Source organism: Cygnus atratus, chromosome 12, assembly GCF_013377495.2.
Source record: "Cygnus atratus isolate AKBS03 ecotype Queensland, Australia chromosome 12, CAtr_DNAZoo_HiC_assembly, whole genome shotgun sequence".
Lineage (NCBI taxonomy): Eukaryota > Metazoa > Chordata > Aves > Anseriformes > Anatidae > Cygnus > Cygnus atratus.
This window is the reverse complement of record NC_066373.1, coordinates 5,072,512-5,097,451: the sequence shown is the minus strand read 5'-3', so window position 1 is coordinate 5,097,451 and position 24,940 is coordinate 5,072,512. Positions and strand designations below refer to the sequence as shown.

The 24,940-nt window shown below is 39.8% G+C and overlaps 1 protein-coding gene across 2 annotated transcripts in view; it reads left to right on the top strand.

The window, feature by feature from the left end:
* GAN (gigaxonin) overlaps positions 1–24,171 on the top strand; it is a 39,890-nt gene extending 15,719 nt beyond the window's left edge. For both annotated transcript variants that reach the window (XM_035543198.2, XM_050713122.1), the window contains exons 5-11: positions 364–485; positions 966–1,078; positions 2,053–2,202; positions 2,486–2,622; positions 3,302–3,430; positions 9,377–9,486; positions 10,250–24,171. In XM_035543198.2, the coding sequence (XP_035399091.1) occupies positions 364–485; positions 966–1,078; positions 2,053–2,202; positions 2,486–2,622; positions 3,302–3,430; positions 9,377–9,486; positions 10,250–10,431 (943 nt within the window). In that variant the 3' untranslated portion in view covers positions 10,432–24,171. The remainder of the gene's footprint in view (positions 1–363; positions 486–965; positions 1,079–2,052; positions 2,203–2,485; positions 2,623–3,301; positions 3,431–9,376; positions 9,487–10,249) is intronic.
* The last annotated feature ends 769 nt before the right edge of the window (positions 24,172–24,940 follow it).

Here is a 24,940-nt window from a genome sequence, read left to right as displayed (position 1 = left end):
AGTTTGCTCTTCATAGAAGTGAAATAAAATACTCAGATATTTAACATTTTGCATATCAAGTTGCACTCTCACTTTTCTGAGACATTACTGAAAATCTCCATCAGTTCTTCTCAGTTTGTTCAAAGTTCCTCATAAAAATAATATGGGCAGATACAACATGAATGAGGTGCCCATGCTTTTTATGTCATCAGTTTGTACAAAACTAAACTTGCATTTGGTTTGGGGATTTTCTCCTGATCAGGTAAACGCCACGGTTTATGAATGTACATTGCTGTGAACAGAAAAGCTTCAGACACAAGTGGTTAACAGTGTACTTGTAAAACTATGTCTCAGTTTTGTTTTTGTTCCTCACCTTGTGTTCAGGTCACGGAAACCAACCTCAGTGATGCGGTGCATGTGTCCTCTTTATGACCCCAATAGGCAGCTCTGGATTGAACTTGCTCCTATGAGTATTCCAAGGATCAATCATGGAGTATTGTCAGCAGGTAAAGAGGAACTTTGTAAAGCCAATATTATGAAAACTTACTAGTGCCTCAAAATATGAGATACAGTTCATAATATTTTTTTTTTCTTTTAAGGTTGGTTGCACTGGGTTTATTTCATGCTTCCCCTTTGTCTGGCCAAAACATCACTTTATTCTGTGAAAATTCCTGTTGTCTGAGTGTCTTAAAATGACCATTCCCACAATATTTTGTGGGAACCTACTCATCTGTCTCTCCAGGAGTATTTCATGTTTTAAGTAAATTCTAGTTGTTGCATCACTGAATATTTTGAAGAGTATCTGCAGCAGTAGACTTAAGTACAGGTATAAATATGTGTTTTTACTTTCTCCGGCCCAGAGTTTGACTTGTGACTGGTCTGAACCTCTTAGCAAAGTCTAGGATACAGCTCACCAGTCATGTTGTCTTGCTCAGTGTACAGGTGTGAATCCTGTTTTTAAGATCACATTGTATTTTGTTTTACAGAAGGATTTTTATTTGTGCTTGGTGGTCAAGATGAAAACAAAGGAACGCTAAGCTCTGGAGAGAAATACGATCCAGATACCAATTCATGGAGTTCCTTGCCACCGATGAATGAGGCAAGCTCCTTACTTAACTGTTGGAATTTATTTATTTATTTATTTATTTTACTTTGGCAAAATGTTCTGTTGCTTTGCAAAATTTTATTCTGAGTCTCCTGTCATTTGCATTTTATGCATACAAAACCATGCTAAAGATTGCTTTCCACTTATATCTTGTGGTTTCTTGTGGTTCGATAATGACTGTAGGGTCTGGAAAACCTGGTGAAGAGCTAGCTGTAAAGCTGAACCTCAGGAATTCCACACTGAAGCAGTATGCTTAATGCTCTGTGTAGACTGACCTTCTAAAAATATGCATAAGTTTCCCTTACTTGTATGCAAGAGGACTCTTACATGGATAAAGGGATTGGACTGTGCAGAAGAGACAGAGGACAGGCCAACATACAGAAGTTGGCTTGCACAGTCATATTTAAGTTTTGAGTTAATATTTCCTTCTTCACGTTTGCATCCCATCAAAAAGGAACAGTTTATTATTTGTATGTGTTATTCTTAATGTGCCTGTGTATTTTATCTTCTTAAATCAGCATAGGTTGTTTATTAAGAAATTGTTGTTTGCCACAGGATTTTCCTTATTAAAGTCTCTTACTGGCAAGGGCCGTAGTTGTGCTCAAAGGAAATCCACATTTGTAATTGTGATGCATTATGTTTCTTGTTTACTATGAGTAAGACTGCGAAGGCAGCTGTGCTGTTTACAAAACAGAAGGGCTGCCTTTTCACAGATTATGGGTCCAGATTTTGCTACTGCAGAGGCTTGAAAGCAGCAGCTTCATCTTGGAGGCCACTGCTATGCAAACTGAAATATGGCCAAGCTCTGTTGTTAGATTTCTGCAGGGTCCCTTCTGCTTTTGCTGCTGTTTGAATACCCTTTGTATTGTTTAATTGGAGAGTTTAATAATGTTTTTTGTGAGACTGAGCCTTACCTTTTTAATAAATAAATGGAAAAACCCCATGTTGACTTTATTGATATTCCTTAGGCACGACATAATTTTGGTGTGGTAGAGATTGATGGAATTCTGTATATTCTGGGAGGTGAGGATGGTGAAAGGGAGCTAATCTCTATGGAGAGCTACGATATTTATAGCCGTACCTGGACCAAGCAGCCAGACTTGACTATGGTTAGAAAGGTAAGAACTACATTGTACACTGTCACATTACTTGCTGTTAAACAGTTAAAAACCAACCCTTTGTTTCAAGTAGAAAATATAACAAATAATTCTCAAAATGAAGTGAGCACCTTCTTTATATATAAAATTTGTGGCTGAGGACTTTAATGTACAGCATTGTTTGACACGCAGTACAGGTAACCCAAATATATGTGTGTGCATGTGTATATAGGTAGCTTTGACTGCTTGCTATTGTGTGTTTGCACATAATCTTAGGTGTACTTTTTTCTTTGTTATCTTCAAGATTGGCTGCTATGCAGCTATGAAGAAGAAAATCTATGCAATGGGTGGAGGCTCCTATGGAAAGCTCTTTGAATCTGTTGAGTGTTATGACCCTAGGACTCAGCAGTGGACAGCAATCTGTCCTCTGAAAGAAAGAAGGTGGGTAAAAACGGAGGGCGGGAGGAGAGGGAGAACTAGATTGCAAGAGTATATTCAGTCAGAAACCTCCAAAACCGTCACAAAAGCATTTGGTTATTTAGTTACTTAAATAAAGGAAGAGTTGACAGTTCATGTCATCAGCGTTATATCAGTTTATGCTTGATAACATGTACAGCCTTTTTAACACTGAAGTGCTGATGCTCTGATTAGAAGTAGCTGCCTTTTCTCCTCTGACAAATCCCTAAATATTGCTGTTAGAAAGCCCTGTGAATTTCACTGTGTCTTTCTGATCATGGTGGCCTGTAATTGTAATGCCAAGATGTGGCTGAGTAAAGGTAAGTATCCAAGCAATAAATATGGATTCTGTAGGAATATGCTTCTCGTGTTACAAGCAACACTATCCTGATGCAAAATGAAAAGTAGAAATTGTAGTTCAATTGGAGCTTCAGAATTGTACTTGCTGTTTTGTTCATTTACGTGGTCTGAAGTAGGTGCTTATAATTTTACATATTCATGACTCATCTAACTTTGTCGAATATATAATATTTTGAAAAAAATATATACAGCTAAAAATATATGTAAAAAATTAGGAAATTCAGATGGATGAAATGGTTTTGATATATCTTTTGGTTATTTATTTATTTATTTTTTTCCTCCTCTCTCTTATTTGGATTTTCAGATTTGGGGCAGTGGCCTGTGGAGTTGCCTCTGAGCTTTATGTATTTGGCGGGGTCAGGAGTCGTGATGACAGTCAAGCCAGTGAGATGGTGACGTGCAAATCTGAATTTTATCATGATGAGTTTAAAAGGTAACTAATTACAGCTGTATGCGTTTGCTCCAGTCATAATTGGCAAACTTTGGTACTTCCAGTGTTTTCTTCTTGCATGTAACAGTAAATTGGACAACTTTGCTTTTTTAGTCCACTTAATTGCAGCAAGACTTTACTGTCAGATATCTAAAAGATGTCGACTATGGAGGTTACCAAGTCTGTATTACAATATAAAGACTTTTTTTTATGACTGTCACCTGTATAAAAGCACACAAAAATGAAATAGTAGTTGGAAGTTTATTATATAATTTTATTCTAAGGTATGGATGTAAAGAGGCTTTAGTTTTTGTTTGAAAGGGTCTTCTGTGTTATTTTAAGTGACGTACAAACTAGCTATAATCAAAAGAAGCTGGAGAAGAAATGCTCTTCAGGGTGGTTATAGGAAGCAGACAGATAAGAGAAGTTAATGCTGCTGATGCTCCCTAGTGTCTTCTGTTCCCTTGGGGGTGTGGGGAAATGCTAAAAGCTAATAAGCTTTTGGGCAAGAGGTGGTATATAGTTCAGAAGGTGATATATAGTTCATAATTTCTTACCAGTGCTGGTTGGTGCAGTCTAAGCTCACATAATGTGTAGTTCGAAAAAGTTTGCAGTTTCTGGCCCAGTGCAGGTGAGTTGGTGGTGCCACCTGCTGTCTGCAGTGCAGGTGTCTGCAAGGCAGCATTTCTAATACGTGCGTTTCTCTGGGGTTGCTTGGTGTGGCATCCCAGAGGTGTTACAGGATTCATGTAGCGCTATAATACAAATCCAGTCACTTCAACTCTTGATCTAGGACCTCATCTGTTGTGTGAGTGCCACGAGGGCTGTGCTGGCACAGAGGGAGGTGAGGTAGCAGCAGGTAATGTGACTGCTGAGCTGCTCACAGAGGCACGTGTTCGAGGGCTGCTTTGCTTCGTCCTTCTGCCTTGCCAGCACACACAATTCGATCTTAAAAGTTCAACCTGGTGTAAATTTGCTCATGGGCTCCAGGCACTGCCTGGGAGACCAGACTGGTTACCAGCTGGGTGCCAGCACCCTGTGCTGCTCCACAGCTCTCTGCCTCTGCCCTCTGGTTTTGGAAGAGCCCCTGTTTTCATCCCCCGGAGTGAGAAGTGATGGTACTTAACCAGGAGAGGGTGCTGTGTTACCACGCTGTTTTATAGCATTAGCTAGCAGGGACTAGCACTTACCCTTTTCAGACACTGTTGGAGTGCTGTGCAGGATGAGTGCCACTCGTCGAAGCCATGGCAGTGCCTGAGAAGCCTGAGCTGTGCTTGCCTGGGGAAGAGAGAAAAGAGTCGTAAAGGGACTGTGCTTCAAAGTGAAGTTAGCAAATTGTTCTGCCTGCCAAATACCGAGACAAAATACACTATTGTCTGGCACTGGCCTTTGAAGTAAGATTGAATCTGGAATATTATAATAATTTCATTATAACAGTGTTTTGCAAATATGAAATGAATACCAAGTGAAGGCAAGTTGACTCTCTGGAAAACATGAGGGTGTTTCAGCTGATTCAGTAAGAGCAGAAAACAAATCTCAATCGCTTTATTTGGAGTGAAGCATGAAAGCTTAAATTATGTGCTTCTCTTAAATCTGTGAAAACCATATGCTAAATACTGGGGTGTGTGTTTGATCAGTTAAGCAGTTCCACTTGCACTGGTTATCATGGGCTCTGCTGTGCATCCTTACTCCAAATAAAGCATAAGTGATGCTATAAATTTTACCAAAGGTGAACAATGTCTGCGTCCCAGTTCCGTAGTGCATAGTTAACGTGATGCATGCAAAGACTGATTCTTCATCTTAATGTTATGTAGGTCTTACAAGATGGTTAATTTATTATTGAAAAGTGCATTTATTTCTTCTGTGATAGTTTCTGAAACAAATAATAGTAATTAGGCTCCTTCAAATCAGCAGCTTCAAGAAGTCAGGATGAAGGAAGTAAGCACCTTGAAACTCCAAATAGTGTATTCCTTTTCTAGTTACAATGAAAAAATAATACTGGAGCTGTCTGATTTAAACCTGAAATACCACCACAGACTATGTGCATATACGATTGACACAAGTCTGAAAGAGCTGAGGTAAAAGAGAATACTTGTGGAAAGGAGGATTGTGTTTGGAAGCTTATTTAGTAACAGTGGGCCAAAAGCACAGTGTATGAATTCTAACGGTGTATATCCAGAAAGCTCTCAAAACAAAATTCATAGCGGCTTTTTGAATAGCTGCATATTGGTGTTGCATACTTCCTAACGAACTACAGGCTTTTCCAGCTGTGTTTAAGTAACTTCAGGACTCTGTCATGTTTGCTTTCTTTTTGACTGGAAAAAGCTTTTTGTACTGCATTCAGCCATCAGATATTGCTGGTTCGGTTATGTGCAGCAGTGCACACGTGCGTGATTTGCATCAGTTTTTCTTATGTGTGAGACAGCCCCCATTACCTGAGAGGAAAGGATATAGCGTTATCTTAGGCATCCTGAGACCATGAGGAACCGAGTTACGGGTTTTAGGTAAGCATTTGCACTTACATCAGTATATAAACTGGAATAAATCTGTTTTGAATTGGATTAAAGGGCTGAGGCTTAACTTGTTTGATATTGCTTACTTGGACAGTAACAGTCCAAAATAATTCATTGTGCGCAGTCTTTCAGAATTGTTATTCTTCCCAGTGAAATGTACTTCTCTAAAGACTGAAATATGCTGAGATCTTCACATGAGCCAAAACCAAAAAAAAACACCAACATTAAGAATCCTGTTAAACTATACTGCATAAACAAGTAATAAAATAAATGAAGTGAGATGGAATACTAGCATACACATGAAATGAGGACTGGGTAATGTAGTAAGTAATTCTTATTATATTTGAAGTACTTCTGTAACTGAAGATTTTCAGTTAATAAATGTTTTGTCAGCCTGTTTTTAAGACGTGCATGAGTGAATTTAAGTAAACTGTGGATAGGAAATATATACAATTGGGCTGCAGGGTTTTTTGAGGATGTAGACTTTTTTTTTTTAAGGGCTATGGACTGAGCTCTGTATACATTGCATCCTTGTTTTAAAAGTACTGCTCAGGATAAGAATTGATTTTAAAAAATGTGAGAGATGTGCAACATGTATGTCAGAGGTGCTGGTAGAGCCCTGTCCTTGAGTATAGCCACTGGTTCTCTGTAAGTGGGATTGTTTAGTATTTTTTGTTTTTGTTTTGTTTTTAAGTTATTATTATTTTTAATTCTTACTAGCTCCTAGTTCAAAAGAATGATCAAAATTTGCAGATATCTAGGGGAATAAAAGTGAGACGCTTGTTCTGTAGCAGTGTTTTTTTTAACCAGCTACATTCCTTTTGCTTCTGGAACATCATAGAAATAAGAAAATGCTTTCAGTGGTATGTAAATAGTAAACCAAACAAACTTGTACTATTAGGGAGGTTCGTCCATATGGTATGCAGGAATCTCATTAGAAGGAAATGCTTATGCAAATGTAATGAGAAAACTGTCTGACTGATAGTGCTGTCAGATAAGCAGAGCACAGAAGAGGTTTTCATTCATTTGTAGGCTTCCTTTCACAGCTGCTATGAGCTTAAGGTGACGTGTGGGAATACACTGGGTCTGTATTGTGCCTCTATTTACTTCTCATTTGGAAATAAAAGTTACCATCCCGCTTAGTACATACAGCAGTTAAACTCATTTTTTTATTTGTATCACTTTAAGACTGAAAGAAATCAGGATTCCTTAACCCCCACCCCCCCTTTTTTTTTTAATTTCTGTGGAAGCATATTTCAGTTTCACAGTAACTGTTTTTGCCCGTGGTTATGCGCCTCTGCTGCTCTCGGATTCCGTTTGAGCAGCGCCGTCCTGGAGAAGTACGTAAGAGCTGTGTTCCGAGGAGTGTTTTCAAATTCCTGAAGACTGTGAATTTCTTGTATGGTGTTTTTTCCATACTGTTCCAACAGTAGGCACAGCCCACATGGAGCTGGAGCTTAGTCAAGTTCTGATGAAATGTGACCCCTTGCCCTTCCTGTCTTTGTTCCTTCCTAGTTTTAACTGCTAAAACTGCTGTAAGCGTTCCTGAAAAGTTGGGGCTGTTTTTAAAGTGTGTGTGTTGAGAAAGGTTGAGAAGGAATTTTCACAAGCAACTGCAGATACTTTAATATTTTCTTTCCTTGATGTGCAGTAGTAAAACGATTGGGTCCCTCACTTTTTTTCACTTAAACTCCAAAGCTTTGATTATCTAGTGCAGCCAAATTCCCAATGTTCACGTGATTTCCGAACTTGATCAGTAGCTAGCCTAACCCATCTAGTGTTGTACTTTTCCTTCCTTGACGTAGTATTCTATTTGCCACTAAAAAAAAATAATCTTCCTCTTCCATTTCTCTACCACTTAATTCAGTTTTCTTAATTCTAGGTACCTTGCTACTAAAAATAAAAATATTGAACGTGTCCTCTTCCCATAGTAAGGAAAGAAAGCTAATGAAATATGCTAAAAAGTGTTTTGCTGTGTAACAGAGTTCTTGAATCACTGCAAAAGATTTCCTCTCTCTTCATTGCTCGTTTGTTTTCCTCTGTGACAGCTACAAACCTTTCCATTGGTTTCTGCAGCATTGTAGTAGTGTTCAGTGTATAGCATAGACAAAAAATAATAATAATGGGCAGCTCATCCTTTAATTTGGCCTTTAAAAATTGATCTCTCCAAGACAATTAATATGTAGCAGCTTCCCTTTCAGTGCCAGGAAAGAGGCTTGCTTCTGAATCATGAGTTAGGATGAGACAGAATTTTCCAAGGCCAGCAATATCCGTGAGAGTATTTCCTGACTTTTCCCTCAAATTAACCAGGTGTGGCATTGCAAATGGATGGTGCTGTTGTCGAAGGCTTTTCAAACTTTCCTGTTTTCTGTAAATTACTTAATAAAAGATCCGGGAGCAGTCACCTAAAATAACATTGTTTAGTATGTCTTCAGGATCTATCAATCGTAACTATGACAGCGTCTGCAAAAGTGCAGCAGCATTTGTAGAAATTGATTTCAAAACCATGGAGAGGGTGCTGACAACTCTAGATAAATGGGACACCTTTATAAACCCCTGTCTCTCAGGGGTGATGGGGTACATACTTACCTGGCTTCCAAAGGCTTTGACATGGAAACCTGCTTTTCACGTGGCAGGAAGATCAGGCTGATGTGGCGTTGAAATGGGATGTTCTTAATGTGAACGCAGGGGAGCTGTAGGATTACAGAACGAGCTGGGAAGTGCCTGAAAAGAGCCTGATACGTGATTGGGAAGTTCTCTTTCACTTCCAAGGAACGGGCATTTCTTTCCCCAAATCCCTTACCATTTTGAGTTCCAATCTCTTATGCCTTGTTTAAAATTAAGCATTAAGCCAAGTGCTGCGTTCTTCCTCCTGGGCAGGGAATTTCATGTCTCTGGTAAAGTGCAATTAAAGAAGTTAGGGAATTATATGGGGGAAGGCATTGCTTCATAACGAGGACTAGCTATAGCAACATGGTATTTCCCCTGCTATGGACTGTTAAGATTTACACATTTTTATGACTTTTCTGATTTGAAGACAAAATTGACTAGAATTTTCTTTGTAGGGAAAATTGACTGTTGTAGCTGTTGGTGGGGGGAAAAAAAGGCTTACATGCCTGCTTTTCTTTCTTGCTGGGTGTCTGCAAGAAGAATTTATTTTGGATTAGATTACGCAGATGAGTGAAGCAATTCTGAAATAAAGTAAATTCAAGATAAAGTATCCAAAATTTCCTAAATAGTAGTACCAATTGGTTTTCCTAGGTAGGAAGAACCAGGACTGTCTTGAACTAGACAATTTTACATAAATTTTTACATAAAAATAATTAACTTATACACTCTGCTTTTGATTCAAAGATGGCGGTTGGAAAATGAACCTGGATTTTTTGTGTGTTGGATAAAAATCACATACCAGTTTTTTATTTTTGTTTTCTTACAGGTGGATTTATCTAAATGACCAGAACCTATGTATCCCAACTAGTTCTTCTTTCGTGTATGGAGCTGTGCCCATTGGAGCCAGCATTTACGTGATTGGAGATCTTGATACAGGTCAGAACTAGAACTAATAACTTCTGTTGCTTGTCTTCTTCCAGTCTTTTAAATACTTGGCACTAATGAGACTGAATTTTTTTAGAATGAAAACTTAGGAGTTCAACTCTGTAATTTTATATTACATCCTGTTAAGTTATTGTTGTCTTCTGGGGAGTTCTGGTAGTTGTACAGAATTATACAGGTTTGTTTTGTACATTGACCTCCTCAAAAACAAATAGGCCTTATAATTTGGTTGATTATCTCTCTGAAGATCAGAAGAGACCAAGACCAAGAGTGTGTTACTTCATTCATCTAAATAGAAGCAAAAATGTTAGTGCCTGGGGCTGTTTATCCTGTCTTTGCGGTGGTAGGCAGGTGGTTTTGTGTTTTGGGACCTCATCCTGTGGTTCACCTGCATGGGATAGTGGCTACACGAGGTGATAGATACACAGGTGTGCTAATGAGCATATTCAGTACTCCTCCTCATAGCTTTCAGTATCTGGCCACATACTCTGAAAGACATTTGGAAGACTACATGTTTTCATGTCTGCGTGTAAAACAGGGCTTTCTATAGAAACATGAAACAGCAAAATTCCTGGTGTGGTGGGTTTAATTAGGTAAGAAATGTCACCCTTTCCTTTCGAGAATAATTTGAATCGTGTATCCAGAACCTGATTTGCAGTCCTGTGCATGCTCTTGTTCGTGTGTTTGCCTTAGAGGTGAAGTGTGCTGGTGGGTACTGTATGTTTTAAGCATTTTATTTTTGTGTGTGTGGGTCTAGGTACAAATTATGACTATGTTAGAGAATTTAAAAGAAGCACGGGAACCTGGCAGCGCACTAAGCCACTCTTTCCATCGGACCTTCGCCGTACTGGCTGTGCAGCTTTGCGGATCGCAAACTGCAAGCTCTTCCGACTGCAGCTTCAGCAGGGATTATTCCGCATTCGTGTACCTTCTCCGTGATCTGTGTGCTGGCAGTGGAGGAGACTGGAAGAATTCTGCGCAGTCCACCATAATATAGCTCTATATAAAGGAAAAGCTGAGAAATTACAACTGAAACTTACACTGTATGCTGTGCTTTGGTATGGTAACTGTTTTTGTTTTAAATGCTTAAAAAGCTTGAGTCTCAGTTCTTGTTTTGGGGACAAATAACTTACGTATACATTAAAAAGAAGAGGGGGGAAAAAACGGGAATCAAGGAAACACCTTCAGTCGTAACCGTTTGGACTTTAAAGCGTGTTATTGAAGGAGGTTTGCTGTGTCTGGAACTGGTGGGAATTGGTATTCCTTTGGCAAAGGTTATTGAAAAGCAAAAAAGATCTAAGGTGCGTTTCCCCTGAGGGGAACTGATAAGAATAAATGTGCTATCTCGGACTGGATAGCTATAATACGCAGAAGCTATATGAAAACCAACCTCCCTGGTATACTGCAAAGACTGTTGTTTGACTGTAACGCCGCCGGAGACGTTGGTTGTTGCACCTTTTACTTCTAGTCCTTCCTCAAAAGTTAAGGTCTGTGCCTAAAAATGGTGGAGGTGTGTACATACGTTTTTCATTCATTTGCAATGTTTTCATTCCTAAAAATATTTTTAATATATTTAAAATGGACTAATCTAAAACAGATACAGTATACTACAGAGAAGTGAACTGTTTTTTCTATGCTGTCATTTGAATAGCCTGGTGAACTGGTGTACAGATGGGCGGCATGTGTTCCTGCATGGATTTTAGAGGCTGTTTTCTTGAAGTAAAGGGAAGTGGCGTTTGGAACGGTTCATGACAATTGCTGCTCTCGGTAAAAGACAACAAAACTTGAGAAATTAAAGAAAATAGGTTATGTTCCTGTTTACTTCAGATCACATGAAAACTAGGAGAATGTTTTTTAAGATTGAGGATTATAGAAAGATGCATTTTATCTCTATTGGAACAAAGGTAAAATGTGACAAGGATATATTTGTTTCACAGAAAAGAGGATTTTTTTTTTGACTATCAGTTAAGGAAAATTGGTATAGCTATTTTGAATTGGGATCAAAAGTTGGTTTACTAATAATTTCCATGCTAGGGTACAAAGTCTCGTTTCCTGCTGTTTGACTTTGAAAGCTGGGTTTTATGGTGTGGTTATAGTGAAGAATTTGGTATCTTGCATTTTAATTCTTAGTAAGTCTTGTTCACATCGGTAGTGATATTTAACTGACTTTTGTTCGTAGTAAAAATCAGCTGGTAGAACACTTTACCTCACTTTTTAAAGTCACTGTTGTTTGTGATGGGTGGGATGTAATCTATATTTATTTAAAAGGAATAAAGCGAGAGAGGTGGAAGTAGAAATGAGGCTTCCTGCCCTTCAGAAAAAGTTTTTGTATAACCAGTATTATAACTACGTAAAATACTTTCCACTCTGCAATTTTGTGGACCTCAGACAAGCCAATCTCTGCCCTCAGTTGTGTTAGTGTAAACCTGTGTCATTTGTGTTGAATCATCTTAGGTCTGCTGAAGAACAACCCCAGACTAGTACAATAGTTATATTTAACTAAATGTTCCTCGAAGAGACATTCTGAAACTTACTCCTGCTCAGTCCTTCCACAGTGCTGATGTGTAGCTGGAATTACTCCGATTCTGAGAGAAGGGGTGAAAATAAATCAACAAGAGAGGGCAGCAGTCAATCCCTTGACAATTTATTTATTTTTTTTATTTTTTACAATGCTGAAGTGCTGCAAAACTTGAATTACATACATCAATTTTCTGACCTATATTAGTTGGCGTATTAAAACGTTTATATATTTATGCATTGCAGTAGACTTGGTGTGTATATATATATGTCTTTAGATTTTAAATTTATATAAATGCTTTACTACAGAAATGTGAACCACTATTTCCATCGTCAGCTGTCTTGTGAAATAAATCAAGTGCTGTTAGCTTATCTGTAAAACTTCCCTGTCAAAAAATTTTACGTTACTTTTTCCTTAGACAAAGTGCCGAGATCCTATATCCAAAAGTGATGAGATTGAATGTTTCTAAGCATCTGTTTCACTTTTGAACTTAGTTTTTCTAAGTGGCTTAGAAAACTCTCAAAAATGTTATTTAGACTAGTGCAGGCTGCTATCTCTTGAGTCCCTAGCTCCCTAGTACACGTGGGCATTTAGTGTCCAGAAAACCTAAGTAATAAATGCACATAATAAATCCAAATCATATATACATTAGCAGTGTTTTGCAGTTATGAAACAAAGTTATGAACAAAATGTTTACACTTACAGTAGGATTACAGTAGGTATTCTTTCCTTTTTTTTAAGTGTAGATAAAGCAAGCAATTCCGCTGGTAACCAGAATGTGTTACAAATGCACTCCGTTACTCAGCTAGATTTGACCAAGAAGCTCAAGTCTCCTCACCTGAAAAAGTTACAAACTTAATTTCTTAGCACGTGGCTTTCTCCAAGGTTGGAGGTCAGGGACCAAGCCTCTAGAGATGCTGTCACCTTGAGCTTCATGTGCAGATACAAGTCAAAGATTTGGGCGCTCCTCTGATCTCCAGTCTGGCTTCCTTGGCTTTGCTTCAAGCAGGGTGAACAAGATTTGTGTTGCATTGGTGAGCTGAGAGCTGGTGGGCGCACGGGGCTTGGCGCGGAGGAGGGTGGGGTGAAGCAGTAGGGCAGCAAGGGGAAGCCACCCCTTTGGCAAGACCCCTTCGTCTTTCAGGATCTGTCCAGCTCTAATCTGCGAGCTCAGTGATGAATGCCTCTCTTGGGATGTGAGATCCCTGCCTGGTTTGGAGCTGGGCTTCAAAGCTCAGGCTCTCCTTTTCCCCAGGAGAGCTCTGTTGCACAGGTGGTGGTGTCTGAGGTGGGTAGCTGGTCTCGGTGCGAGGTGGAAGGTGGTTTGCTTTGGTAGAGGATTTGATTCCAGAGGTGCCGAGCAGAGGGAGTTGACCAGCCTCCCAAGTGTGCAGGGTGTTGGACTGGGTTTGACACTGCTGCCCAGCTATCCCTGCTTTCCTGGCAGCTGCGTACCCCACGTGTGATGGCCGATCCATGTGTGAAGCAACTCCTGAACTTTCTCAGTTTGCAATCCAGGGGTTTTCAGATGTTTTGGCAGTTTAGAAACTTGGTTAAGTAGCCCTTGCTTGGCATGGTAGCCTTGCTAGCCGCTCCAACTTAATTCCTTCCAGCTCGCGAATCAGCACTCTTAAATCCAGCCAGTTCCTTCACAGATTACTTCTTGAATGTTTTTCTTAACCAGCAGCCTGTGCTGCTGGCTGGTTTCTGGGGATCAGGTTTGTAGGCACCCTTTTTCCCAGTTTCTCGAGGCCAGTGTCAGTAAGGCAGAAGGGTGCCGCTGACATGGTGCCCAGCACACCTTGCAGCGGGACTGCGTCCTTGGGGTGCTGCTTTCAGGTTGCCACGTCTGGAGGAGGGCCCAGACAAGGGCTGGGTCATGGTGCAGGTGTGAGTGGCTTGGTCCTGGCTCTGTGTCCTTTCCTCTCCCCTGCTGCAGAATTGGACAAACCCAAGGACTTGTAATCAGAAAATCCCCAGTTATGGGATGGAGGTTGTAGAAGATGCGAATAGCAGTGGTTTTTCTTCCCATCACTGCAGCTCCCACCACAATTTCCCCCTAAAAGTTTTTTTCCTCCTTTTCTCCATGTACGACAGATTGGTTTTGGAAGGGCTCTAGAACTGCTGACCTAAGGGTAAAGCACAACGGTTGGACTGCACAAGTGGAAGAAAGAGAGAACACTATAAACACGAGGCTTCGGCCTAAGAGCCCTGCAGAGGTGAGGGAGGCGTGCAGCAGGTATGCTTTCTCTTCCTCACCTGGCCTCTGTCGAGCCACTCGTGCTCCTAAATAGTCAGCACTGGATTCCAAATTCTCCTTCCCTTTCTAACCTGAGAAAGGGATGTCCTGAAGAGTCTTCTGTTGTACTACAGCAAGGTCGGTCTGTCTGTCTTCAAGTAGTTTGTCAGCTATTCCTAGAGTTTTAGATTTTTGAAAATGCTGTACTGACTCAGCTGTTCCTGGTCACTTGATTTTTGGTAGCTTTGAGGTACCTCACCTGTGAATTGAACCCAAATTAATATGTAATTAAGCAAAAGGACAGTAGTGAATCTGAAAATAAAGGCAATTTTACAAGCCAGCTCACTAATAACTGTGGGCAGGTCACAGCCATTTTGATTTTGACAGCACAATACTTGCAAGTCGCAGTCTGCCTTCTGATTCAGAATTCTTGCTCAAAATATGTTTGAAAAATATGTGTTTTCATTAAAGCTACCAAAGTGCCTGGCTTTGTTTTTTATCAACTCTCCTTCCAGAAAGCATCAGGCAGCTTAATTTCTTTTTTTTTTTTTTTTTTTCTCCAGTATTTCTTGTGCCTGCATGACTTGGTAAATGCAAAAGTGTAAAAATTGAGGGGTTTAGGGAATGTTTTCCCTGCTTTGACTGCAGTTTCTCTGGTCAGCTCGATAAATACAGTGTCTGTACAGCCTGCTTGGTTTTTGGTAATGTGCATTTGCCATGCAAAGTGCAGTATGCAATAACAAACAGAAGTTGTTCCAAGTGCCAAACTTTTGGTTTCCTCTGTATATAACAATAATTCAACTCTTCTGTTAAAATACAGAGATGCTTAAAATTCACTGTGTTCAAAAAAAGATTAGTGATTCTTTTTTTTTTAAATGAATGTTACTTAAAACACTGTAAATCTTTAATTCTTGTGTAATACTGTTCTGCAGATTTGTGTTACTCTTCACAGCTGCCTTGTGCCATCACTCCATGTGATGCATGTGGACACTCTGCTCTTTATTAGAGCACTAGTGCCATGCAAGTATATAATGAATGGCAGCTGACAATAGGTTTTAATATATAAAATTATACATATTTAGATAAAGTACAATTTGTTTGAATTAATCTTATCTGCAGAAGGAAAGTTGTGTCCCAGAAAATGTGAATATAAACAGGGACGCAGGCAATTTAAAATCTGAAGGTTTTGATTAAGGTATGTTTTTGTGCCACTCAGAGTGATACTTCCCAAGGTTTTATTTGCTGTAGAGTATGGATCCTTTCTGCCTCTAATGTAAGCATCAAGGTTTTGGGGGTTGTGTTCTCCTAACTCTTTGGAGTAATTAAACAGCTTTTTCAGGTGCTGTGTTAAATATGTACGTGCTCGTTTTTTCAGGTAGAGGCTACTGATTCCGTGTTAACTCGGAGTATTTTCTCTTACTGCTGAGGAATGAGTTAAGGCCTGCATTGCGGTCACTAGTACTGTAGCCTTTAGACATTTGCCACTTTCTGTTGCTCTTTTTTTTTTTTCCTCCCAAGAAATTTATTACTATAGGAAGGATTGCAATGAGGGTTTAAAGTAATAGCTTTGATCAGCTGTGGCCTGTGTGACTCTTGGTAATCTTAAGTGGTGCTGTACTCTGGTAATCAGTTGTCTCAATTCTTGATTAACAAGTAATCTGAAAGAATACATTAAAACCATTCTAAGTGCCTAATCAGATCAACACTTGCTAAAATGTATTAACGGTAATAGGAACATTAAACTAGAAATTGCTGCCAACGATTATGTTGTAAGTTTGTTGGTAATACAAAATCTGGAAAGATATTTTTTAAAATAGCTTGTTCGGGATAGCTGCTTATGAGTTACAAAAATAATCGTAACACAGAGTCAGATTTGTTTAGGAATAATACTTGAAGGTTAGCTGAAATAATCTATTGAATGTCTTGAAAAATGAGCTGTAAGACTGGAACTTTTCAATGTAAAAGGTTAAAGCTTGTTGCCCAGTATTTCTGCAGGGTTTTGTGTAAATGATACACACCTGCCAGAGCACATCAGTAAATGAACATGCTCAATGCCATTGCCTACCTATGCCCTTGAATTTTCATAATGAAATGAGACAGTACTGAGCCCTTGTAAAAGCTGATGGATTTGATTACAATAATAGGATAGAAAGAAGCATCCCCAATGTAAGTAACATCTATTATTTTATTGATTAAAACCTGAACGTGTAATTTTTTAATGCTAGGTGCTTCTGAATCACCATCTAATGCCCTTGATTTTTCTTTACCTTTCCTCCTTCCCTTTTCAGCCAATGCGAAGACATCCTCTGGTTTTGTCAAGGGCAAGCTTCTGTCATTTGTACTTTTAAACCCAACCAGAGCCTGAAGGATATCCTTTAAGCAAGCTGTACAGTGGGCTGCTTTTACGAGTATAATTTATGTCTTTCTAAAGTCTGCTGTCACCTGCATGGATTTCAGAATAGGAAAAAAACTGTGGAACAATACTGCGCTTGATAAAGAGCAAGAGCCATTTTGGAAAGTATAAATTTCTTTATGTGATAGGAAATTAGCTAAAAAGACATCACTGGCTGTTCTTGAATTTCTCAACTTAATGATCTCACGTGCTAAAGCTTCAGCTAGGTAGCATCTGTTCTGTGAATTTACAGGTGATAGTAGGAAAGCATTATCATCCTTGTCATGTTTTTCACTATTTCAGAAAAAGCAAAGTGTATTTAATTAATGGAATAAGTGAAATAGTACACTGGGGGTATCTGGCAAGGTGGTCATGTTGAACAGAGCAGCTGAAGATCTTGTTAAAGTTTTGTGCTGATAGGAAACCAAGGGGTAGCCTCTTAAGAAATACTTTCTCAAAATCTTTCAGAACTGGTCTTAAACTAGTCCAAAGGACTCTTCTGGATTGCCTGCAGCAACTGAAACTGTTCTAGCTTTTGTTTACTTGGGGAAACAGCTGCTAAGTCAATTTTAGGCTCTTTTTTTTTGTCCTTACTAACTTCCCAAACCTAATGATTTACTTCTTGTAATTGCTTTTTGTATTTAGGGGTCTGAGACTATATTTTGCAATTTATGGTAATATGTCAGTAGCTTAATTTAACTTATTTAAACAACAAGCTGTGTTCTGGTGGACTTCTAGGAGGTGTCTTTAATATCACAGTGTAAGTGGGGAGGAAAATTATCTGTACGGTGGCAAGATTCTCCTTTTACTGTGCATGGCCTTGCTGTATGCATCCCGTGGGGCAAGATGCTGTTTTTGTCACAGAGCTGGTGTAATTGCTGCCCCTTGCTGCCTTTGGGGTGTGGAAGTGTGGCCGGGATGTTGCCTATCTTCAGGTGAAGTCTCGAACCAGAAAGGTCTCAAGGCTGAGAATTTACCCACCCAAAACCCTGTTGAACTAAAAGATGCTGGGCATACCTTGCTGCATAATACTGCTTTCTGGCCTCAGTTTTTTTGTCATTTGCTCTTACCAGCAGGACTTAGGTTTCACTCTTGCCCCAAATTTACTTCTGAATCCAATGCTTTTGCTGCTGTAGGTTGGAGGAAGTCCATGCAAACTTGAACTTGATCTTCCTGTGCACTGGCTTCTTGTACATCTTAGCATCCTTCAATGCCACTCAGTGTATGTGGGGAGAGTGCTTAATAGACGATGAAATGACTTTTCATCAAGCTTGTAAAACCGTAGTGTCTGCAGGTTAAAGATCACCTGAGCAGCTGTAAACAATCCTCTACGTAGAACACGTATAGCACGCTCCCGTGTACGTTGTTATTTGTGGCTCAAAGTCTGCCTTTTGGTCCATGGGGGGAAGCCCCTATTCCCAGCTACCTCATTTTTTTTTGCACTTTGTCAAATATTTTTTTTTTAAATTACATTTTGTCCTTCAATAAAAAATAAAACCAGACAAGAAGCAGGGCAGAATGATGCCATTGTCCAAGGACAGTTTACTTTAATTTCATTTTAAATGCATGTTTCTGTACAAAAAGACCAAGGTTGACCTGCAGCTGCTGTAAAAGTAAATAAAAAAATATATTACTTGAAAGTAACTGTTATACTTGTAAATGAGCAAGCAATTGAAAGACTGTCCTGGTGATTTTTAAATAGGAAAAAATCTAAAATGTAGAGGTCTACTTTTTAAAGACAGATCAGATTTTTTTTTCTCTGCTTCTACTCCGCACTGTTTTGCCTGTGAACTTGATCCATTTTCTCAATAGAGAGATTCACTGATTTATCTGTAAGGTCAAATTTGGACTTTCTTACATGCAATTCCCTATTTACTGTCCAAATAAATGAGAAAAAGTGTCCAAATAAACACACATTTTCTGCACCTGAGATTGTATTTTTGTCCTTTTCTTTAGGACCTTCAAGTATGCAGGTTTTTGATCAGTTTAAAGAATTAAAAAAATAAAAATGTTTTTTTCTGATTCTAAAGGTGCTATTTTGACATGTTTTTGAATTCCTTACACTGTGCTTGACTTCTTAAAGTATCAATGTGAGCTGATAATCGGCTCGTGGTTGTTCTGGTTTTTGTTTTGCGTATTCAGTCCTTCAAAAAAAAAAATCCCTTTTCGTAGACAGCTTCCTAATGGCCTTAATAATAGTAAAAAAAAAAAAAAAAATGTAATGGGGAAAAATGCTGCCTTTTTTCTGCCTTTGTAAAGGCAACAACAACAACAAAAAAAAAAAGAAACGCTTCACAGGGAAATCTTCCTCTAAAATTTTAAGTAGCAGCTCATACTAACTTTGAATTGAATGTAGCAAATATTGTACTGGCCACGCACAAATAGTAGGGATAAAACAAGGAGCTATTCATGTCCCTGCAGGCTGTACCAATTAGCTACTAATTCCAGAGCCTTCTATTGGCATCATGGTGGCTATTCAGTAAATATTAATCTTCTTGGGCTAGATCCCAGGACCTGGCTGTGTTGTTCCCATTTGGGACATGCTGACCTACGTGGCTGTTGGAGCATCTGGATGTTGTTGGGCCAGGCCTGAGTTAGGATTTTTGCCTCAAATTTCATGTGCTCAACCCTCATTTGTGGCGAGCAAATGGCTGGCGAGGTCTTTGTCACTCAGGAGGGCTCAACCAGGGTCAGGAGGTAGGAGAGGAGCCACCGAATGCTGCCATGGGGTGGCCATCGAGTGGCCCCAGCATGGCGGTCTGAGGAGGAGGCTCTTGTAGATCCAAGCCGTGGAGGAAAGAGCCGAATTTTAGTCCTGGGTAGGAACCTTGTTGTTGCCCTTGTTGTGGTGTCTGTATTTTTGTTTAATCCTTATCATCAGCTCAGCTTCGTGATTTGATACCTTCACGTTGCTGAAAGATTTTGGTTTTGTGGAGGTCAGAAAACTGCGCACCTGCCCTGTCAGAAGCAGCAGGAAGAATTGGGGGGGATCTCTGTGAACCTGGCCCATCTTCAGATGTGAAGTTCCTTGCCTTTTCACAGGCTTCACAGTCCTGTGGATGTAACGTTTCTTAGTTGTTAATTTAAAAGCCTTTTAACTCCTGAAAAGTCGAGAGAGAGCCTCATGTCGGGCGCTGCGCTCCAGGCCACGCCAGCTTGCCCAGGCTGTCCTTGTCCAGGAGCCGCGGGCCGGCAGCCTTCGTGAGGAGCTGCTGCGTTCCCTGCAGCACACAGGGAAACAGCCAGAAAACAAGAGACCACAGGGAGCCCTACTGAGCCTACACACCCCCGATCCCCTTATTTTAGGGAAGGCTGACAAGGAGCACCATCGCCAGGCCTGAACGTGGCCTGTGCACAGCCTGAGCCTTGCGGCTGCTCCCCAGCAACAGGGATGAGGAGGTGTCCCTGCTGCCCATAATGTTTGTGGGCTGACTGTTATCTGAGACCCAATGTGGTGTTTTACTGTACTTACATCCAGTGTGTTGGTCTAGTGTACTTAAATCTGGAAGTGTTGGAGGCTCCGGAACCACTTCTGCAGGGTGGAACAAGTGTAGGCCTAACTATCCGGGGAGCTCCTGGCTGCCTGGTTTTCCACCCTCTTTTTTTGTTTTTCTGTAGTAAACAGAAATGTATAGTTGCATCCCAGTTTGCTTACTTAATGTTTAGTAATCTGAAGTTGGAGCCTGACAATTTGAGATTTTTCTTTTGAAGGCAAAATTTAAGTAAAATGTATTCAAATTAGATGCTCTACCTTCAGAGTTCCTCTCTGTAAACTTTGTTTATTGAGTACCATGAATCCTGCAGGGTTGGACTAAAGAATTAAAATCCGTATGTGAATGATGGCTAACATACTTAGTATAAATCTTCTATTATAGCATAAGAAAACAAAATAACAACTGCCTTGATTAACAAAGTCATGATACCAGTATTCCGTGAGCCAAGCAGTAGGAGGGTGTTGGGACGTCATGCCTTTCCTGAGCATATTGTTACCGCTCTCGTGAAGGAAAGTTCAGCCTTCTGTCAAATCTAAGGTACTGGTGATTGTCAGGATAATGTCAGAATATATCGTCGCCTTTTCTACACAAATACGTCAGTGTGATACGGTAGAAACACTCACCTGGTCATGTTTACCATCACTGCTATGCAGCTTGACAGCTCGGTTTACTCCCATCATCCAGCTGTCATGCTTCGACTTCTGCATTACAGATGTGCTTACTGTTTCAGGCTTTTTATATGCATACGTTTTCTGTGTCTTTCTGTTCTGTGTGGGAATGGAGTTTTTGCTTTTTTTTTCACTGAGGGCCAGGCCTTGAAACGCTCTGTCCTAACTGTGTAAAGTCTTTTCTTAAAGAGTGAAAAATAAGATGCAAGCACTCTGTCTTCAATCAAACTATGCAATATAGAGCTCCAGAGCTGGATTCCTTATGCTACTGAAGATACACAGCTCTTGTGTCCTTCCTAATCCAGTCCTTGGTCCAAGGTTAGGAGAACTTGTACTAAATGGCTGCCCAGGAATCTTGTATCTAGCTCTTGTTCACTGGTTTTCCTCCTCCTTCCCCTGCCTCCTCTGTCCAGATGTTAGGTGTTTTGTGTCTGAACTAAGTGGTGTCAAAGTGTATCCCTCCTGTCAGTGCCATGTTGTTGCTGGTTGGAGCTTGTCTTGTAAATCCACCAGTGCAGTTTACCCACTGGGGTAAGTCAGGGGCCACTTCACAGCGTTTGCATCTCTTTGCTCTAGAGTGCTTTAGGCATTTGGGGCGGGCTGTGCCCCTCCAGGTAGGTCTAGGTCTTGCTTATGTCCCCGTGATCAGTTGTGGGTCTGGTGCTTACAGCGATGCATAACTGTGATGTCTCAAATCCAGTCTAAGTTTTCATTTCCACTGCTTGTGCGTGTGTACACGTGTTTGATTTTGCTGCTTCCATTGCAATTCAGGGATAAATGCCCATGTGGTCGGGACAGTTGTTAAAGATTCTTTGTTCTCCCGTTGCATCGTTTTTCCAGTGAAGTTTGTTCCCTGTGTTCCTCTTCATGCCCCTACTAGATACCATTAACATCAGTACACTTTTTCCCCCCAGGTCTACGTCCTGTGAGTTGCTCTTCTCTACCCGTTTATCATGTCTTCTCACATTATAATGCCTTCTTCTGAGTAGTTTACTTATATTTGTCATTTAATTAACCCACTGTGTACCTCATACTGCTTCTCCTTCCTAACTCCATGTCCTAGTTTCTTTCTTTTAATTCAGGTTAACCTTTATTTATTTCCCTGATTTCAAAAGATTTCAGTGTATGCACAGGAGAGAAATGGCAAATTTCTCTTCAGATGTCTGTGTCTATTCCCTCCCTGGCACATACAGTGTAAGGGGTTCAGACTTCTCCATCCCTAAGCCCAGGCTTTTCATAGCATTAGGCAGAACAAAGTCTGAAGGTGTTTTTTTTTTTTTTAATTTCTTTTGGTAATTGACAATATTTGGAGATTTTCTTCTTCAGAAGTAGCCAATGCAGATGAGCAGTTGGCCTGCAAGAAGTTTGTTATGCTTCCATATTCAGTATTTTTAATTGAGAAGCAAATTATTTATTTTGGGGAGAAATGTAAATTTTTTTGTATTTGTATGTCAAAGTGGCCTTTATAGGAAAAGCACATAAAATATTTAGATTAAAATTGCTTAGTTGTGTAATTTTAGTGGGGATTTTTATATTGACAGGGTTTCTATGCATTTTTCAAAATATACTTACTGTTTTGTGTTTAAATTATTGGAAATATTTTTAAAACATATATTACCACATTTTCCATGGCAGATCCCTTTACTATCATTCCTTTTGAATACTACAAAGATTTATTTAACCCTGTAAATTAATTTCCCCCACAAATATTTGCATTAAGTCAGTATGATGAGTTACAACATGGGTATGTAGCTTTAAGGGAATAATCTTCGTAGCATAGCTTAATTATGGAGAGACTTTTTTGAGAAGGGCAGTACACAGTGTTTCAATTGCACTTAAAAGACGAAGTTAGCAAATAAAGTTCTTGCTGTACCTCACTAGTTTTTTCATTTTTTTCCATCCTATATTGTTTACACAGTCATTGTTAAATATGTGCTATTTATGCAGTATGCAATTCTCCTTCATTTGTTGGGATAATATGTTAATGGATAGGGAAAACTTCAGAACGTGTACGGTATCCTTCTGGATACGATGCAAGTTTGGGGGAGGGAGGAGAGAGAAACTAGATCCATTATTCTATTCTTTCCATTTAATTGTGTACACATTTTCGTGTTAACTGAAACTAAATTAATAGAGCTTTCTATTGAATTGTAAGTAAAATTAGTGTTTTAACGCGGGGGGAGGGCGGGGGACAAAGAAGGGGCTTACAGAACTGTGGGCAAAACTACCCTCTGAGTTGCACTACAGTGTTTGTGCAATTGCCTTGACTGCCTATGCAAAGTATAACCCGAGTTGGATACATCAGACCCTTCCATTATTGCTCTGATTTTACTTTCTGTTCTCAAGGTGTTATCGTAAGGCTTGCTGAGTGGAAACTTCCAAGGAATGTTTGTCAACCAATGCTTCAGTTTTATCCTTTTATGTATGCAATTTATTTTTTGCTGTTGTTTCAGTTTGATAAGAAATCCCACGTCGTTCATAGGTTAGCGTTAAGTGCAAGCTTTTAGGGCTAGTAACAAATGAACGTTGCATGCTACCACGTATCCTCAGAACTGAAGAAAAATGTGCAATTTTAATGGCACTTTGACCTGTTGTTGAAACACTGGGTTTTGCAATGGAACAAACTCTCAACAATTGAAAACACTCTGTCTATATTAGATGTCTTGAAAGTGAAGAAAAAGGCAGTTACTCAAATTGTACCCACAGATAATTTGGTACTGATTTTATTTTTAAGAGCTTTATGATCTGTTATTAGAAAAATACATGTTTCTTGGTTTACTTTAGTTGCCATAAGTTGCCCAGTGCAGAGTCTGGTCCACCTCCATCCATTTATTTTCATGAAATATATTTTCATATATTTCATAGTCGCACATAAAATTGTAACAGCAAAGCAGAGAAACTGTTGGGTTCCTTACCGGTAACCTTTCTTGCAGAATTGCTTTGTGGCTCGCACATGATACAAAAAGGGACGTGAGAATTTTACTGGATTAAGTAGCACTTGCTTTGTTTACGTGTTCGGTATAACGTTGGGTGACTAAAGGGAGGTTCCCTTTTTAAAGTATTTGAATTGTGCTTTGGGGACTTAGTTGCCACTGTGCAAATTGTGCTGTAATATTGTACCAAGGATCAGTGAAAGTGTTTTATCTTTTTAATGTTGTTTGTATTTGATCGGGTTTTATAAATGTAAGAAAACAGAGTGTTGTATTTTGATCTGAAATTTGCGTATGGTAAAGTAACTTTGCTTTATGTATTGGAGGTTTGTTCAGAACTTGAATTATTTTATAGAAGGGTACAGACCAAAATTAATTGTCTTAAAGGTGTTTAATAAACTAACCAAATAAAACATTGATGGTTTGAAAACTTGTTAACTGCTTCATATCATTTTTTTTGTTGTTTCTATTTTTAAAAGAAAGGAAAAACGTAGTTCAGGATTTTTTTTTCTCAAGGTCTTTTGAAGAATGAAAAAAAATGCAGTGGGTTTTATAAATATCTCCCATGAGTTATCTGTCTTATTATTAAACATACCTACATGCCAGAAGTTTAATCAAAGGGGAAAACCCAAAGGAAATCAATGGAGGAGGAAAAGCTAAGGAAATCGAGGGGGGCGGGAGCTGTCCTCTGGGCTCTGTCCAGGCAATAAATGCCCACGGCCCTGGGTCTCGGTGGTGGCCACGCCAGGGGAAATGCAAGTGAGAAGAAGTTTCTGCTCACCTGTAAAAGCTCGGACAGTTGTTTGAAGGTCTCCCTTCTCCTCTGCAGTCACCTTCGTTAGTCCTCCCAAGTACTGCCGCTTTCACGTGACCTTTAAAAACAGGAGCAAAGGAGCTGAAGCACAACTGCTCCCAGGGGCAGGTACATGGAGCTCGTTCCAGGGCTGCCAGATACTTGGCGATCCTCGTATGCTATGTTGTGCGTACGTAACCTCCTGAGTTTGGAGATCTGGGCTTTGTAAGATGCCAAGCAGCTGCAGGGCGCTTCCTTCGTGCTGTGCTTGTCCCTTCGAGGGTTTGTCTGCCACTGCCTCTGCTTGTGCTGCCTCTGCTGCGAGAGCAGAGCCAGAGCAAGGGCTTTTGGCTGTTTGAGAGGAGGGAGCCCTACTCCAATACCTCTGGTCTTCAGGAAAAGCCGTGATTTCAC